The 18,831-nt window shown below is 42.5% G+C and overlaps 1 protein-coding gene across 3 annotated transcripts in view; it reads left to right on the forward strand.

Annotated features, from left to right (window-relative positions):
* The first annotated feature begins 2,373 nt into the window (after nt 1-2,373).
* The window catches only part of pip4k2aa (phosphatidylinositol-5-phosphate 4-kinase, type II, alpha a), a 54,711-nt gene continuing 38,253 nt past the window's right edge, over nt 2,374-18,831 (forward strand). For all 3 annotated transcript variants that reach the window (XM_036522820.1, XM_036522819.1, XM_036522821.1), the window contains exon 1: nt 2,374-3,309. In XM_036522820.1, the coding sequence (XP_036378713.1) occupies nt 3,169-3,309 (141 nt within the window). In that variant the 5' untranslated portion in view covers nt 2,374-3,168. The remainder of the gene's footprint in view (nt 3,310-18,831) is intronic.

The raw sequence follows: 18,831 nt of genomic DNA on the forward strand, positions 1-18,831 counted from the left end.
GAGATCTGAGACGGCATATTAATGGAGCAACTCATTGTGACTCTCACTTTCCACCCTCTGCTTTCTTATGAATGTGCTCTCACAATACAGACAGACCCTATTATTTCATTTGTCACATTTATGTTTGTTTGTCATTTGTGTGTCACAATTAACAGCCAGATGATTTTGCATATGCTTGTAGTAAATTTAAAGAGATGTGATACAGGAAAGAGACAGGCTAGCCTGCACAACGGGTTTATTCTGCTCTGCAAGAATACTTATGAAGATACAGGTTTTTTTGTTGTTGTTTTTTTTTTTTCCAAAGGAGGATTATTGGGGATTTCAGTCTTCCTGCTGTATAGTTTGGCCTCCACTTTTTAAGAGATAAGTGTAGGACAAGTGCAATATTTCTGAGCTTGTACAGAATTTCCTTTTATTTCAAGATGATGTTTATGAAATGTTGCACAATTGAAGAAAAACTGACAATATCCTAAATTGTGTTCCTTAGACTTCAGGCCAAAACACATAGCAGGAGGAATAAAATTGGGTGGGTCTGTGTGGGTCTGTGCGTCCTTGATTAGTTCAGATTCAGCAGTTTATGTAAAACAATGACTGGGGTACTACAACATAAATATAAAGTGTACATAGCTGCACATCTCTGAATTGAATTATGTTAAAATGTCAGAGCCAACACATTGACAAAGAGCAAACAGAATGAGCATTTGAACCTCTCGTCATTTAAAGAGCCACGGTTGCGAGAGAAATTTTAAATATACCATGTTATGAACAGGAGAATATACTAGATATAGAATGCAATTATTCTAATAGTGTTTGAGATTAACAGGTCATTCAACAAGATTATTGCATTAACTGTCCAGGAGATTCATAGACCAAGATTCTCCTACAAAATGTCACTGAAACACACTATCAATAATCTAAAGTGTCTTTATCTTTGTATACAAGGGAGTAGTTCTACTTATGATGGTGTGTTTAAACTTGTTCAGTATTAAAACAGTCCTCTTTGTCCAAGAAACTTAAACTCCAGCATCTACAATCTTATGGACTGAGACTTTTCTGTCTCTTTTGCCTGAGGAAGACCATAGGTCAAAATGCACAGTTTAATACATGAATGAATCGTACACACGGTTATGCATTATCTGTGATCTTCACATTAAAGTACCTCATTACCATTGGTAATTTGATGCTACACCTTAAAATCTCACAAGATTTACTCTTTACGTTTAGTTTTCATTATCCTTTTTCTTCAGTCTTCGACGCATGATTCTGCCATTTCAAGCCTCATTGAGGCTTTACAAACTCAGCACTGGCACCGTGTTTGAGAATTTGAACTCTCCGTTAATTTATTGTCTTACTGCAGTTGTGCGGTACCTTTAAGAGAAGTCTTAAATGGGCCTGAAGGATCCATGGCACATACTGTGACTCATACCAAAACAAAAAGGACTTAAGCAGCTACTGCGTGTATGGTTCCCTTTACAGCAATTTCCGTTGCACAATTTCATTACATTGCGGTCAAGCTATTTGTTTTGAAGTATGTCTTTATCAATAGCCTCTCTACATTAAATAACCGTTGATATAGGCTTATACGCTTAATAGTAGATAATCTTTTTTGGGTGTGTGTGTGTGTGTGTATGGGGGGGGGGGGGGGGGGGGGGGGGTATTCGAGGATGTCTTTTTGTAATTGTTTATGGTAATAGTAGCATAGGTCTCTGTCATGGCAGGACAGCTGAGAATGCACCTTCAAATAGTGCAATAACTTACATGGGGAGCCATAGCTCCAACTCGAAAATTAAACGGGAACGTGCACGGGAAATTGATGTTCACGGGTTAGTCATTGTCCTGGCAAAAGGTGTATTGGTTAACGGATTCACGCTGGATATTACAGTAGTGAATGACGCGTTAAGTGAATGCCCCATCTCTGTACAACGACTCGTCGCTGTAAAACGTCCGTGGTGAATCTGCGCTATTTTATTACCCATTTATACCCACTGCTTCATTGTATTCTCGTAAGAAAGACACAGGTCCGACTGGACAGTTCAGGGATTTCATCATTGCACACCCACCTCGGTGAACCGCTTCCATAATAGAAAAATATATTTGGTTTGAGTTCCTGACTACATGCTTCGCTGTTTGCTAAAACTGACAAAATGACGTCGCAGTCATATCCATTGCTTTAAAAATAAGTTACGGGTTATATATTTCTTAATATTTCCTTTGCTTAGATGACTGACCTTTTCATACTGGAAGTAAAAATTGTCCGTACAACCCTACCGAGTGTAGGTTTTGTGTGCCTGTTTCAAACCAGAAACAGAGTGACAATCTGACTGCATGTTGGAACGCTGTTTGGCCTCCAACTTCCTCAAGCTGTCAGTCAGTAGCTTGAAAGAGCAGCGCTGAGCCGGAAACGCTTGAGTGGAGCTGCAGATTTTAAAACATTCATATCGTTGCTAGGTTTCACAGGAGTGTGACGCCGATATTTTTGTGCAGTTATACGTTTACGTACGATGCCATCCATGGGGGAATGAAAAATAATTTCGAAAAACAGGAAGAAATCTTGTTCCATTAGCTGGCCAAGTGCTTTAGCTAGCGTTAGCTAGGCAGGTCGCTTGCTAGTTAGCTGGTTAGCTGGTGAGAAGGGGGTGTTCAGGGGAACACTTGGAATTGCCTGGTATGCAACGTTAGCAAGAGAGTGAATTGGCTAACTAGCTATTTGTGGGGTTGCAGAAATAATTTTATTTTGTTTTAATGCTTATTTATTGGCTTGTTGTCGACGATAAATGCCGTGTCTCTAGAGAGCTGGCTGGCTAGCTAGCTAGCTAGCTGCCGTGGTAGCCGCATCTGGGGTTCGAGGCTCAGGAAGGAAGGAAGGGGTGATTGATGTTTGGGGGAAGTGCTGCTCGTATAGCTAGCTAGCTAGCTAACTTGCAAGCTCACTATTAGCTTACCATCGCCATCAGGAGATACGGAGCTTGGGTTAACGTTACATTTAAAAAAAGACACAGCCAGCTAGCACACGTTACTGTATGACACGTTATCCACAGTCCGTGGAGAGGAAAGCTGGGAAGACAACTTACGCTCCAAAAATTTTATGCGTTTTAGGTTTTGAAAGGCGCGCAGCTATTCGTAACAACGCAATCCGTCAGTTTCCGAGCAAATTGATTTATATTAAACATGGCTACGGCTAGCAGCATCGCCGCGTCTATTGCGAGTAAAACGAAGACGAAAAAGAAACACTTCGTGGCTCAGAAAGTGAAGCTGTTCCGTGCCAGCGACCCTCTGCTCAGCGTTCTGATGTGGGGAGTCAACCACTCGGTGAGTCAAGGCAATGAATTAAATCATTTCAGCGAGCTAACCATTGTTTGCGATCAGCCTGAATGCATGTGTCAGTTGTCAGCTGTGGCAGATTTGTGGCTGTAACTTGTATCTCTGTAGTGGGTGTAGTTTAGTGTTATCCCTGCGTATCGAATTAAATTGACAACACCGTATCCTGTAGCTGTCTTTGCTCACTAGCTGGACTAGCTACCGGACTGAAATTGTAGTCCTGTAATGTGGCGACAGCCAGCGCTAGATAGCTGGCTACATAATTAGCTAACGTTGGTAAACACGCCTTTGATAGATAGCTGCCTCCTTGATTTTCTCAGATGGCTAGCTATCAAGAAATTACAGCTAATCAACGGTGGTTCAATTTTAAAACGTAGCTAGCTAGCTAGCTAACTGGTTGGCTACGTGGCTTGGGACTGCTGGTGAATTAGCTAGCTAGGTGACTAGTGTAAGTCATGCTATAACGGCGTCTTTTTACAAAGTGGGTAACGTTAGCTAATTACCAAACAAACTTGTTGCAATTGAGATCAGAGCCCTTATGACGATCGGTTCAAATTGGCACGCACTGGTTTCTGAAGAGTGCAGGTGCTGACAGATGCCATGATGCAAGTTAGCCCTAGCCCGAGAAGGTAGGAGCGCTGCTTGGAGCGATTTGCAGATTACCAGCGGGCGGAGGTAGGCTCGGTACACGGCAAGGTGACGGGGATGTACAGCAACACGTTTGGGCTGAGTGCCTTTTTAATCGCCAAGCTGTTGAGATAGCTAAGTGAAGCTCTAATAATGGTCGAGATTATGGGCCGAACGCGGTGTAGTATTTGCTCTTGCTGTTGTGGCAGGCACGGTGACGAGGCGGTACACTGAAGGACACGGTCTAAGAGCTGCCCTTTTAAAATCGGTTGTTGCGCTTTTAAAATCCTGCATTGGGTCTTTTCATTTCCTAACAGAAGCGAAACTTGCCGAATAACCAAGACATTTTGACGAAACCGGGGTAAGATTCCAGGAATGTAACCCCTTCAACTCACAGTCCAAAAATCGAAATCTTATGTCAGGCACACAGTTGTACTTGACTAGACACTGTACTCGACTTTAAAAAGCACGATCACTGGTTCCAACTGCCAAGTGTCATATTTTGGATCATAGGCAATGAAATGCAGATCACTGAAGTTAGGGAAAATACTCAAGCATTATTCAGATAGATTCTGTTTCTTTCGTTTGAATAGAAATAAGATGAAATTTGTTTTACTTGAATAGTAATCAGAGCTGCATGTTGTAAAATTGTGGTGCAGTTTGCCATGTGGTGTTAGTGAAGAATTGTCCGTTGATATATTTGTGTTCACTAAGCTGGATTCCCTTTGGACTTTGGCCAATCTAAAGACATTTCACAGGTCTGACTTTTAGCCATGTTGGACATATGCCTTGTCTTCCATGCAAGTTCTTCTGTGGTGCGAGTGGAGTTCAAATTTACAATTTTCACAGCCACTCAGGAACAGAGGTGCCCAGTCTTGCTCTTGGTGGGGTAACCCTCCATGAGATTTTCCAGTTTGCTTTGAAAATGACTAAATAAGGGAGTGATTCAATCAGTAAAATGGAGGCAGTAGTTGGCTGAGTGCTTACCTGCTTGGTTGGGAGAGATCATTGCAGAGCTGTGACCCTGATGGAAAGCAATGGAAGTAACAGAACTTCTGACAAGATGCTGGCTCACAGTGGACGAGATCAAGGTCCCCCGCAGAGAGGCAAACTCCTGATATTGCTCCAGAGAGTGGCATCACTGTCCATAGTTGTCTCATACACACACTGGGCTCCATAACACCAGCAACCATTAGCTATTACTGGGCTGCTCTAGTGCAATAGAGCCTAGCTGATTTAGCCCTACCTGGAATTATCTGTTGACATCTGTGCATTAGGAGTGCATCATTTGGGGCCTGACACATGCTCCAGGAAACATGGTTTGTTTTATGTGTACCACTGTAAAACATATGCCAATTTTAGGGATGGCGTCCTGTTAGGTATGGGATACCCAGATGATAAGCGGAGGCTTAATGCTACTCAGCGAAGTCTGAGTAGCATTAAGCCCAAGTTCGGCTTAGTGATAGATGGTGTGTGTCTCATTTCAGTCATTTGGTTGCAAGCCCTTTTTTCTGATTTGAAGTGTACTGTGCATGTAGGCCTAAGTCCTTGTTCATCAAGAGCTGAAGTATTTGGTATTCACTGAGCATACATGTCTTCTGTGGATTATACTAGATAAGATATATTTTCTATCAGGCTCTCAAGAGCTGTAGTATGGCCCTAATTAAATTAAAATACTTATTTAACTACCAATTGTGGTATAAATCAATCATTTCCTCAGACATCACTGCTTCTACAACTTACAGCTAAACAGCTGTGCTAGAATAAAAATGGAGTCATTTGCTAGAACAAAATGGACTCATTTGCATATCAGAATTGCAAAGGCAGGTAGCAGTTTTATTAACAATTCAGACCGGATTCAACCTGCCATTTATTGCTGGGTTTGGCTTTCCAGTACCAATAAGGTTTGTGACAACCAAATCATTGTTACAGGCCAGGTAAATTCGCAAAACCTGGTAACATCCAAATCCTCTCAGTGATACTGTCTGAGCTTCATGTGATATCCAAATTGAATATAAATGCCTTGTCAGTAGACTGCTAATAACATACCAGGCTTTTGGCTTGACATGAGAGGGTGATGTCCCTTGCCATCCATATGATGGCATCCAGCCTGTAAGCACAGCTCTACACCACTAGTAGCCAGCATTCTGAACTGGGCAGCACAGAATGAGATTAAATTAACTGTTTCAGATGTAGTTTTGTGGACTCATGAATAATCCCCCAAAGTCCCTGCCACACAGATTTCACTACTAAATTCACTCACAGAATTGATGAATCCCTTACTATGGATGATCTTATTCATAGGCTTCTCATGACAACCTTGACCAATATCACTTTTATACTGAAGGTGATTTTATACAGATTTGTAAAACAATAAAGAAACAAAAAGACAGATATGTAACACAAAGACTCATGCTGAATACTGTAAAAAGAAATTTCAGTATTTCAAGTCATAAGGGACCAGTTGTAAGTATAAAACACAGCTTCTCACCACTTCATGCCACAATGTCTTAAATGTCGTAACTGATAACTGTTATTTATTACAGTAGACAAGTGGGTTTTGAAATTTACACTCTAACAATGTAAACAGTTAACGTTTTTACAAATAATGCATTTAAGGGGGGGTCAGGTCGCAATGTAAAATGTGCTGTTTGTAATATCCATATGCCTCATAAAGTCAGTCCTTGCATGCCATCAGGCTTGCAGCTCTGATGATAATACCAGGTGATTAATACCCTGTGGACCAGGCTGGGACTTAATTGCTCTGCTGTCTGAAATCTGAATGTTGTTTTTTTTGCTTTTCTTCACAAAGGCCTCTGATTGTGTGAACACACTGGAAATGTGACAATGTGAGAGAGACATAATAGTCAGTCATTACTTTCACACCTAGTTTCTTTCACTGTTTGATTTTAATAGAAACACAGTTTGTTTTTTTGCAGTTACATGTGAAATCTCTGACAGTGATGTAATCACACCATATTGCAAATTAAAATGGTCACATTGACACCACTGGAGAGATGGTCTTCAGCTGTTTGGAACTGAACATGGGCATCTCGTAAAGCTTATGAAGTGTGAAGGCCAGGTGCTTCAGGTTTAATTGGTGATGAACCTCTCAAAGAGGGCCCAAAACTGTACATTTCACATCTCCCGAAGTGACGAATTTGACTTGAAATTAAAGTAAATTATCATGTAAGTCATAATATAGGTGACCATATCCTTACATTTGTTTGCTGGGGTTCAAGGGAGTTAAAAGATGTCTGCTGTTTGCTTGGGTTTCTGCTCTGAAGATCTCTGGTGGTTTCCCTTTTCTAAAGGGAACAGTTTTCTCCTCTGCAAAAGGCGTCTTGAAGGGCACATCAGAGTTGCCAACACTTGCGCCCTAAGGAGCTGAATGACTGTGGCTGTCTTGTCACTTCCGCCCTCCATTCCAAGGGCAAGAGGTGGTAAGGGAGCAGGCTGGAACATGGCCAAGGTTTCCCCCTCTGCCTGTGTAGTGGAGCTGCCTGCTGTCATTGGAGGAAAAGCTCGCTGACTGCCTTTCTCTGATGAAGGGGGATGCTCATTGGTCGGGGGTTCTCATCCGTATTATGTTCAGCTAATGATGGAGGTATTCCGAGGGCAATTGCTTTTTGTTTTCAGGGCTTAATTGGCCCAGAGGGGAATTCAGGTCTCGGAGAGTCTCATTATATGGCCATCCTTTTTAGTTTTAATTTGAGAACGCCTACCAGATTACTGCCAACTCAAGGCCAACATGTAGTCATTTTGCAGGTGCTCTTATCCAGAGTGACTACAAGAGTGTATACAAGATGGTTAGGATAAGAGCAGAAACAATACTAAGCCATAAGCATCACAATCCAGTCATTACTTTACCATATTGAATTAAGTTCCTTAGTAGGTGCAAGAGTACGTTTGTTGTGAGGGTATAGCATGAATGTTATCACTTCAGTATTAGTTTGCAGTTGGAACAGATGAGCTCTGAACACAGAGGTGGAAGACGGTCAGTGATTTGGGGCAGTTCTGACTGTTGTGGGGAGCTCATTCTACCACAGGGGAGGCCAGTGTAGAGAACACATGTGGCTGAGAACATGGACCCTTTGTGAGAGGGATGACAAGGTGACCTGAGGTTTCAGAGCAGAGTGGTCTAGCAGGACTGTATGGCTGGGTAATAGTAGGGGGCAGTATCTGAAATTTTACATTGCTACTTCATCCTGCAAAAATCATGAACAAAACACAAAGGGGAACCTAAATATCTTATTGATGTTACCTGTCGTCTCTCCAAGTAGTAAGTACCTCTAGAAGATGGCAACACAACCAGTTTACGTGGGCACTTAGAGTTCATCACCCGGTGGAGTTTTTGGATAGGCAGCAGAAACTTGTGATTGAAAAGGCTGCCATTCCAGAACTGCATGATAAAGTGGCAATTTCAGTCTGTGCCTGAGCTGAATTTTTCACTTTGGCCATGAACGTGTTGTGGAGTAGTATAATGTCGGCGTGTTATTAACAGCACTCTTTATTAACTCAGTATGATGGAGTCAGTGTAAGAGCCACTGCCTGAGCATTTGGTGTTTGTCAGTTATTGTTGCCAGTTTTACTTAGGCTACAGCAGGCAGAAAATGCAGGACCTGCAGAAGGTGCAAGTTGAGATAAGTCTGCTGTATTTTCTGGTTACTGTAAGTTGTCATTTCTTATTATAATAGAATGGACTTACACAGTGCTTGACAATAGACTGTAGCCCTCAAATTTCTCAGACCGCACTACAGAGGGCCAACAAGAAGTCAATATGATTGTATAATGTAGGTGTGAGCTAGCATTATTAACAAATGGGGACTTGGTAAATGGTTATTTTTTTTTTCTATACAATCATCGATGTGAATGTACCATTGGTAATAGAGTACCCTTTGTCGATGTCCAGTGCCCATCAATGCATAATTGTGGACATGATGAGTTCAAATTTCTCAATGCTCTATTGGCAGCAGTGTCATCAAGATACTGTCCATTAAAGTATGTACTAGGGGTTTAACTGTTAAGAAAATGATGATTATATACATCTGCAGCCATCTAGACTTAAACTTTCTGTACTTCATTTTTCTACCTGATACAAGATTATTTTTCTTTGTATTTGCTTGGTCTGTGTAACTACATTGAGCCCTTAGGGAAGTGAACCTACATTGAATTTGTTGGAAAATCTACTGTAGATTTTAACTGTAGAATGTTGTGTAGAGTGTGACTCACTGGATTTCCATGTATCAAGGTCTTTACAGCCTTCCCTTATGCAACGAAGACTGTAAGGAACTTCATGATTAGTCAGGTCTTCCACGGTAAACACAGGGTATTGTAACTGTCTGTACTTTGTACCATTAAAAGTGTGAAACCACCCAATGGTAGACTTGATTACGGTAATGTTCGTCAGCACTTACTGTCTTTCTTAGCTCTGTCTTGTGGAAAGCTAGTCGTGATGGACATATCTCCTGTGCCGCACAGTGAGAGGACTCATTGAAGAGGGTAAACAGGTGTCATATGTACTTATGAATGATGAAGTTCACCAGATCTCCTCTGACCAAAAGGAGGCTGACTCGTGGACACCGCCTCTCAAGTCTTTAATGCGTTGATTCTTTGATTTTTTTTTTTTTAGGAGGGATCAGTGACAGCACTTTAAAGAGTGTTTTTTTTTTTTCTTTGTTCACTCCCATATGCACACTCACACGTTGTGTTTAAGCTGGATGGACTGGACAGGGTCTCATCAGAGAGGGAGTTTCACACGGCTGGCATGAGTCATTCTCATTCCTGTCCCACAGCAGCTGCTGGCAAGGAGAGCTCCTTGCTGACAAAGTGGTCCAGCCCGCTGTGGAGGATGTGCCCAAAGCCTGTCTGCATATGACCAGTCTAAGGACTGAGGAAAAAAATAGTGCTGGGATGGAAATGGCTCTCCCCTGCATGGCTTTTAGAAATACAGGCCCTCGGACAAGTTGCAGTTGATTATGTGCGATAAAGTCGGTTGAAGTTCATGTACAGACAGTTTGGACATACCTGTTTGAGATAATGAGAAACATGCGTTCAGAGACATTTTGATCTAAAGACTTCTACAGATTCTTAAATGGTTGAAGTTTGATTCTTTCCAAAAAAATTAATTTTAAAGAAGATTACTGGCTACTTTGAAGAATCTAAAATATGAGAGTTTTCATTTGTTTAACACTTTCATCACTGCATAATTCCATTTGTGTTATTTCATAGTTTTGATGTCTTTACTATAATTCTAAAATGTGGAAAATAGTAAAGATAAAGAAAAAGCCTTCTGTGAGTACGTATGTCCAAACCTTTGACTGGTACTGCATAAGTTGCGTGTATGTAGCTCCATATGCACGTATACACATAGAATTAGAGTGCTGCTATGCATAATAATTTCATACATCAAACATGTAATCATGCGTAATTATGCAACCGTGAAAACCTGGACCTGTTCACTGTTCACCCAGGGAACGGGAGACTCTCCATTCCCGCAGTACAAAGGCCTGTTTCCTCTGAGGGTTGATTCTGTAGAAACTGTGTTGTGTTATTTTTAGAGGTCCAGCTTGTGTGTCAGCAGGCCTTGGGTTTCCTGTTTTGTGTGTGTGTGTGTGTGTGGTGGTGCATTCGTATGTGTGTGTGTGTGTGTGTGTGTGTGGTGGTGCATTCGTGTGTGTGTGTGTGTGTGTGTGTGTGTGTGTGTGGTGGTGCATTTGTGTGTGTGTGTGTGTGTGTGTGTGTGTATGTGCGTGTGCGCGCGCACGGGGGAGATAAGCTGTCAGCCCTGTCGCATACAAGTGAATCATCTCATGCATTGCAGCCTGGGCCTGCTGTGACTTCCGCTCCAGCACATAAAGCAGCTGCACACACACACGCTGATGACACAGCCCTCGTGCCATGGCCTCACCTTCTCAGCCTTCCTTTGCATTTGCCCTGTGGGCGGCGGGACTCAGAACAGCCCCGCAATCACCTGCAGCCGCCACTGGAGGTGCCACCCTCAGGTCGTGGGAAGAACCGGGCGCTGACTGCATGCACCAGGCTGTGGTCTTCCATACTGCAGCTTTCCATGACCTCAAGTCAGTTATCTGGTTAATTAAAAACAAAAAAACAAGTATTCAGAGGTTCCTGCTCTCACCTGTCAGTTGCTCAAGAGGGTAGAACTGGTGGATTAAAAGAAAACACAGTATAGGCCTAGCACCTTTTGCAGCCTTTACATTAGGGACAGTGTAGAGCAAATTGGTGTGGTGTGGTTAGTCAATCAAGTATTTTTTGGTTGAAACTGCTTTTTATGAATTTCACCAAATTTAACTGGCGTATACATAAGAGAATTTCTTTTGGATTCTCTGAGAGCTTAATCTAAATCATTTTGTATCTAGCTGCATTTGACCTAAAGATATTATCGTTTCGCTTGACAGGGTACAAGAATTTTTGCCTTCTGGGCAAAAATGTGTTGGCATACACCCCACCCCCCCCGCCTTTGTTTGCCACATCTGTTGATGATTCAGGCTTTTCCTTTCAGTAATCAAAGCAGGGACATATGGTCACTGTCAGACTCCTCTAGTATGTTTGAGTTGTGTTGGGCCAATGGTGGGAGCAATTAAGATAATGTGAGCTACGGAAAAGTCCGTATTACACAGATCTGGAGAAATAATCCATTTACACTGATGTCGGATTCTTTTAAAAGTTTGCAGTGATGAAAGTTCACCATCGAGGTACTGGATTTTCAGTATCTGGATGTTGTGTAAATCTTTGGCCAACAGTGGTAGCCCTGCTTTTGAGGTGCATGGTTGTTTCTCCACATTCTAATAGATTATACTGTATGTAGCTACTTCTTCTGCCTCTGAGGCGCTGTGTCTCCTACACTTTTGATGGCACAATTCAATGCATTTGCATCTGAATAATTTGACTGCATTTGTCAAGTTGTGCCTTTAATCACTATCTAATCATCAACACCTTGCTCTATCCATCTGTTTAGGGATACTCTTATCGCAGTAATGGGCATGTAAATAATTTCTGAGCTGTAGGGATTAGAAGGCTAAGCCGAGGAGAAGGTGCAGAGTTAGGGGGAAACTGACTCATCAAAATTCCGGATGCAGTGCTTGGATGGTCACAAAAGGGTAACCAAAAAAGGTAAAATGTCATTTTAGTTGTGTAGAATGTTACGCTGTCAGGAAATAACAAAGACATCATGGTTTTGTGTGTCCAGCACTTTTCATGGATCACCTTTGAGTCCTGTCACTGACTGCTTGTTTTTTAAAGGAAATACTGAATTTTGAGTTTCTGTGCCCTGACCAGTCACTGGAAGACCAGCCCAGGCCTTCAGTATGCATGTGTTGATTTTTTGCGTCTAGGGTCAGCTCCTCTGGGGGGTATACTGAGGTGCCCTCTACTTGTCTTGCTGGTGTGTCCTCTGCAGTAGAAGGCACATTGTCACTTACGTGACATGAATGCCTGATAATGTCATAGTCTTTAGTAACACCTGCTGAACAGAAGCTACCTCTGCGCAACTGTTGCTAATAAACATTAGCTTGAGAACTGCACCACATTATCCTAGTCATCCACGGCACGATGCCTGAAGTCCCCAGTAAGGGCTTCCAGCTTCTTAGATCACCTGTTCTAAATGTACCCGTTTCTTCTCACGTACAGTCATTCGAACAGCAGCTACTTTTCACATGTGGTCTCTGTTGCCACAAAAGGCACAAATACCCAATAATTCAGCCTGCTGCTAAAGCTGTTGACATCCTTGTTTCAGGAAAATTAATATATTTGTTAGAATAAGTGTTTATTGTGTAATGAATACAGAAACTAACTTAAAAAGGAATTGAAATTCTGAACAATGAGTTAATCATGGTTAGCCCTAGCAGTACTTTGGTCTGAAAAAGGAGTGGCTGAAGCTCCAACATGACTTGGGAGCATGCCATGTAGTAGGTTAGTAATGGTGGGTATCCTATTGAGTGGAATTCAAGGTGAGTCACCAGAATCAAATAAGGTATTAGAACATGCTATGGAGGGTGCAATACCTATTGTTGATGACCTCATCAATTATAATGCGTTGACAACTGCTATCTGGATACCGGCCAATTTTTTTACATTCCTCTGGCAGTAACATCTGTTCCCAATGACTTTGGTCAGACTTATTTTTGTGCACCTTACTGTGAAATTGGCACCAAAGTTAATGGAACCCATCCTCCTCTTTATATTTAGTTTGTCATACTGATTAAATCAGATGGGAAGTTACTGTACGTGAGTGGACGAACTACATCAGGACTTGATGTAACACCAGCAGGATTATCTGAGAGCTCATTTGTTTTGTGAAGCATTTCCTCTGATTAAAGTTTGCATAGACTGCTTTTACAACACCTGTGATTCCCACCAACAAATCACATGTAAGCTGCTTCTGGCATTTTGTCACAAAGCTGGCGCCATTATTTACGTTTGCACTTAAAGTCCACATAAATTAGTGTCACTCCTCAACTATGGGTTGACACGACTAAGCCGTCTGACGACATTGTGAAAGCAACAGCTCGTTCACAGTGCTGCTTTAGACGCCGCCACATTTGCATTGCTGGCTGCCTGACATATCTGGGGCAACGTCAGCAGTGTTGGGTCACCTGGCTGGTATCAGGCACTTGAGCATGTGTCCGAGAACCTCCTGTTTTGCAGTGGCCCTCACCCAGCAATACATGAATTCAGTGTATTCTGAAGGGGATTTCCACTTTTTCAACAATCCCTGGCTGTGGTGGATGCTCCCAAACCAGTTTATCTGTGACAGTGTTTAAGGCGGTCGTGTTTTTTTTTTTTTTTACTTTGTGTGTCCGTACCAGAAATAAATAAATCACTCAAGCCGTTCTGTCTCTCTAATCGATTTCTACTTTCTACTTGATTTCTGAATTCAGCCTAAGCTGAGTGATCACATAGCACGAGGGTTACAGGAGGGCAGTATGGAAAGCATCATTGCCCTTGATGGAACAGGAACTTTTGTTTTGTTTGTTTTTTTTTGGTAATTGTTTAAATCACCACTTGGTGTTGTCAAAGTGTGTCTGAGTCAAATAGCCACATCCTAGATACAGTGGCACAACCCTGAGGAGCTGCACGTGTAAATTTCACTCGGTGAGCTCAGTTCTACCGATTTGGTAGTTCTGTTTTGACTATTGAATCGAACGTTTGACCATTAAGTCATCAGTTTTGTTCTATTAGCAGAGATACGTCTGTTACACATCCTGTTGATTGGTTAAAATTTCTGGTGGTATGGCGTTTGAGCAGTTGTACTCTGAAAATCAGGAGTAGTGAACAGCAGTTGTCAGTTGTCAAAACTTATTCATCGTGTGAGACAGACCTGGCGGTTTAGAAGAACTAGTCTATTTTGATGAAATTTATGCTGTAACATGTCACCAGTTTATAATCTGGTTTACCGTAAGATGTGGTGCACATAGACGAAGCAGTCCTCCACATTTTTTGAGTACCTCAGTATAAATGAGCTTCAGCTATTTAAGTTCTGGCAATTATTTCATTTTATTTATAACTCTAAGCAGCAGTGTGAAGCAGCTGCATTAGTAAGCTGGCAGGTTGTTGCATCAGGTCTCACCCCTGATGCATATTGTTATTTATGGATTTTTACTCAGGTTAGATGGAGGTTTTGACAGCAGCCCACGGCCTCGTTCAGCATACTGAATGGGGAGAGATCGTGCAGCTTTACTCAGGGAGACAGAAGATAAGGTCACAGCTGTCCTACCGTTTTCCCTCCTTTTTCTCTCCTTGGAGTCTTGTGGTTGGGATCACTTGTTTCTTCCATGTGAAATTTAAGCCAGAGGACACGCTGAAGGACACCTCTGCCCATGTGAGTTACCGAAAGACGCATGCGATTCAGCGTTCCTATCCACCAACCCCACAAGTCTGTGCCCTCTTGAGTCTTTCTGTATACTGGTCTGAACCAGCTTGGCTGCAAGTACAGTGCAGTGATTCCGCTGTAGGCTGTGTGGTCTTGGTCCTGCTGTGCCTGATGTGTCTGAACAGTCAGCCTTGGAGTCAGTCAGTGCTTGGCTTTGACCTGAGCACTACATGGCTGGTCCCCTCTGAGTGTAAACATGAAAGGCTGATCAAAGTGCATGTTACTATTACACACTTCTCACTGACCACAGGTAATTACACCCCCTTTTGTGCCTCCTTTTTTGGTACCGTTGAGGTAAGCCATGCATGTCTGTGCAAATGAAAGGTTTTCTGCCATGGCTTTGAGATGGCTCAGTGAAAATGAGTGCTTGGACAATGAAGGTGAAATAAATTTGAAATAAATAAATCTGGTATCCCTGCACCAAGGAGACTGAAGCTGTACTGAAAAACCTATTGTCTGTTTGCGAATGTGCATCAAGTAGACCCATGATGTGCTATGTAGATGGGGACAGATCCAGCCCTGAATACACCAAAAGCGTGTTGCAATTAAAAGTATTTTGCACGTGATGGCACATTATTGTGATTGCTCTACACAAAAATTTGGTGATGTTGATAGGATTGTGTGTCTGTGTGTGTGTGTCTGTGTAAGATACATCACAGTACTTGAAAAATGAAAAGTGAGACTTTTGGTAAGTTACCAAATTTATCATTCAATACCAGCATGTAGGCTACAACGTGTTTTTCAAAGGAAATAAAAAACAGCCAAAGCTAACGTGCCCTCGAGCATCACGATACAGTTGGCATCCTTGCATGGCGTAACATTTATATAGCGCTCTATGGAAGCATGGAATACTTGAGCAAGCCTTTAATTGGCCCAGATTAGAAACTGAAAGGTGCATATGTCCTGGAGCAGAAATCTGAGACAAAGGGGCAGATTATATGATGGTGCTTACAGTGAAAACATCCAGGCCTTTGTGTTTTCCTTACAAATAATTTTATTCTTCTTACTATGATGCAAAACACTTAAATTGTAGGGTCTCTGTGGTAGAAATTAAGATCAAATTTGAAACTGTATTACCGTTTATTTATTCCTGCACTTTTGTAATTCTTAATTACAATCTCTCATAGCATTACAGTCTGAAAAGCCTCACTCAGACTGATCTGTTTGTTGTTGAAAATGGTGTGTAATACTGGCACCAGGACACACATTTGGTGCTTGCTTGATTCTTGGCCGGATCGGCCGGATACTCAATATGAAATGGTTAAATAGGATTATGGAGGCCCAGCTAGTCGGAGGTAAAGGACGGAAGAGCCCTCCAGATGTCTGTTTGAATAGAGAAATAGCATGTTCAGTTAATTCTGCTGCAGGCGGTCAGATGAAGAAACTATGTGGACACCCCTCAAAAGTATTGGGAAGGAACATGTTGATTGGCTGGTGTTCCCGTAAGTGTAGGAGACCACTGGCCGTGACACACTGGCATGTAGGAAGTTGCTGCTGTAAAAATTTGTGTCCAGCAGATACTACAAGTGTACCCTGTCACGTGACCAGCCACAAAAATGATGTGTGCCGGGTCAGTCATCATGCAGAGGGAGATGGACAGCAGAGCAGAGCATTAGTTGCTGGAGTCTTTAACAGAGACTCGTTAGATCACATCTAGGATAGCAACCCACTACTGCTCTGAAATGGCCCAAATTGGAGTTTACAAAATCACTTCTGGCACAGCACAAAGTTAAACCTGTGAACAGCTCATGAGTGGTATTGCTGATGAAAAAGCAGTGCTGGTGGGTCAGAGGAGTAAGGCAGCTTGGAGTTACTCCATAGTTTATGCGGAGGGTCTGGTTATTTGACATGAAAGCTTTCAGGTGTATTTCATGTAAAGCAGATTGGTTCAAATGCTCTTGCTTGGCACACGTGCTTCACACTAGTTAGTTACAGTATGATGTTTGAAGTGCCATGTTATTACTGGAGGTTTCTGCTGTTAATGGCCATACAGTTGCCGTTACCAGGCTTCTCTTCATGTATGAATGTGGTCAGCCAAATTATTAATTTTTTGCAAATTCCTGTCATGCAAGGCAAGTGAATTTTTTCAGGAGTTTCTTTGGCGTGAGCACAACCAGTGATTTGATAGATAGTAATGAAAGATTAAATGAAAGTAAAATTGTTAACTCCGGAGAGCCACATGACTTTTCTGTGGCGAGGAGCCTTGTATTCACTTCCCTTCTCCACGCCATCTCTGTATTTCTCTGATGGCAGCAAAGCAACACCCGCTCATTATGCAAGGAAGCGCCCACCTGTAGCTTTATCTTCTCCTCACGGTCGCATTGAGAGCTGCACATCTGTTTCCAGTCAAAAGCCATGGTGTAAAATTCAGGTTGAAGTGTAAGATTAAGGAGTTTTTTCTCTTTCTTTGGTTACTCTTTCTTTCACCCCTCTGTGCATCTCAGACTCGGAGCAGCCGGGGTTACGTAAAGGTTTTCTAAAAGCGGCCTTGAGCCAACAGTCAAAATCTGCCGATGGTTGAACAGGCACGGTGTCTCGACAGGCTGCCTTTTCTCCGCGCCCGGCAAGGCCAACCAGACAAGTAACGGCAAGGTGTGTGCGTGGATGTCATTCAGTCCCATGCATTCATTCATTCCGCATAATCATGACTCAACCCTTAAATCAATAGCAGCAGGTTCAGAAAAACGCTGCAAGTGCTCTGCTCTGCTGAAGCTCTCTCTCGATGTGTGCGTCGGATCCGGAGAGCGTTAAACCAGGCTGACAGATGGGTGCAGGAGGGCCTATGGCTTCTGCTTGCAAGCGGCACAGGCCTCCGAAGCAGATTTCTGTGTCACAATAATACCCTATTAATTAAGACCGTGGCGGAGAGGACTTAAAGCAGTAATTACGGAATGGCAACCAGTGCCAAAGCATTGACAGCTGTCTGACTTTGGAACATAGTAATCACACTGATGACATGTGAGTCAATGTATCCGCTGATTGTGATAATTGGAAATTGCATGGGGCAGAAAGAGTTATTTAGATGTGCCTTTTCGCCCTTGTAAACATTGGCTCCCGTAAATGTTCTTCCACGGTGAATGAGCCAAGCTGCTCTCCCGATACTTTGCGCAACAGAGCCTTCTTGAGGTTCCTGTGCCTGCAAGCACCAGATGTTCACTTCTCGGGCTGTTCTGTCTGAGCACAGGTGTTTTTTTTTTTTTTTTTTCGCAGCCCATGATAAATCACACTTCCAAAAGAACCGGTAGCTTTATTCACTTTAGCAGCGCTCTTTGATTTGCATGGAAATGAATCACATTTAGAGGTCATGGGTCTGCTGTGTGCGGGGCTCGTCCTCTACCCACCACTTGTCAGAGCCATACGCCATGCTTACAGCATGCAATTTGCTTTAATGATACCGCAGACACCTCCGTCCGATTTGTGTTGTGATTGAACTGGCAATAAAGACCTTTTCCCGTGTCACAGAACAGGCACAGCCGCGCGACCCGAGAGCTTTCAGGCAAGTAACAAGGTCGAAATGAGCCACCGGTGTGCTTTAGCATTCATTGAGCTGTCGGGATGTGGCCAGTGTTGTGTGCTTCATGAAAGGAAACGGTAATATACTTCTAAAATTGGTTCAGTGTCAGTATTTCAGTATGATTTGGCATAGCTGCTAACAGAGGATGCCGCCACAGTAATGTTTGAACTACGAGTCACCTGGTTGTTGAGCAGCGGCACAGTTCGGACATATTCCCAAGTCCTAAAGTAATAGCAGTTGGCCGTTTACTGTCATTTCAGAGGGGTACTGGAAGGCATCTCACGTTTTCTTCTGTGAGAACAGAAAGCATTTCAGAAGCATTTCACTATGACTGAGTATTTTCAGTCATTTTTGTTCCGTATTCTGTGTGTATTCAGCGATTTTTTTTTTTTTTTTTTTTTACATGGTTAATTTTATTTAGAAGTATTGTGAAAATTTCCTGAAAACTTTCAAGGTGATTACTTCATTACATTACATAACA

The sequence above is a fragment of the Megalops cyprinoides genome, chromosome 2 (assembly GCF_013368585.1).
Source record: "Megalops cyprinoides isolate fMegCyp1 chromosome 2, fMegCyp1.pri, whole genome shotgun sequence".
NCBI lineage: Eukaryota > Metazoa > Chordata > Actinopteri > Elopiformes > Megalopidae > Megalops > Megalops cyprinoides.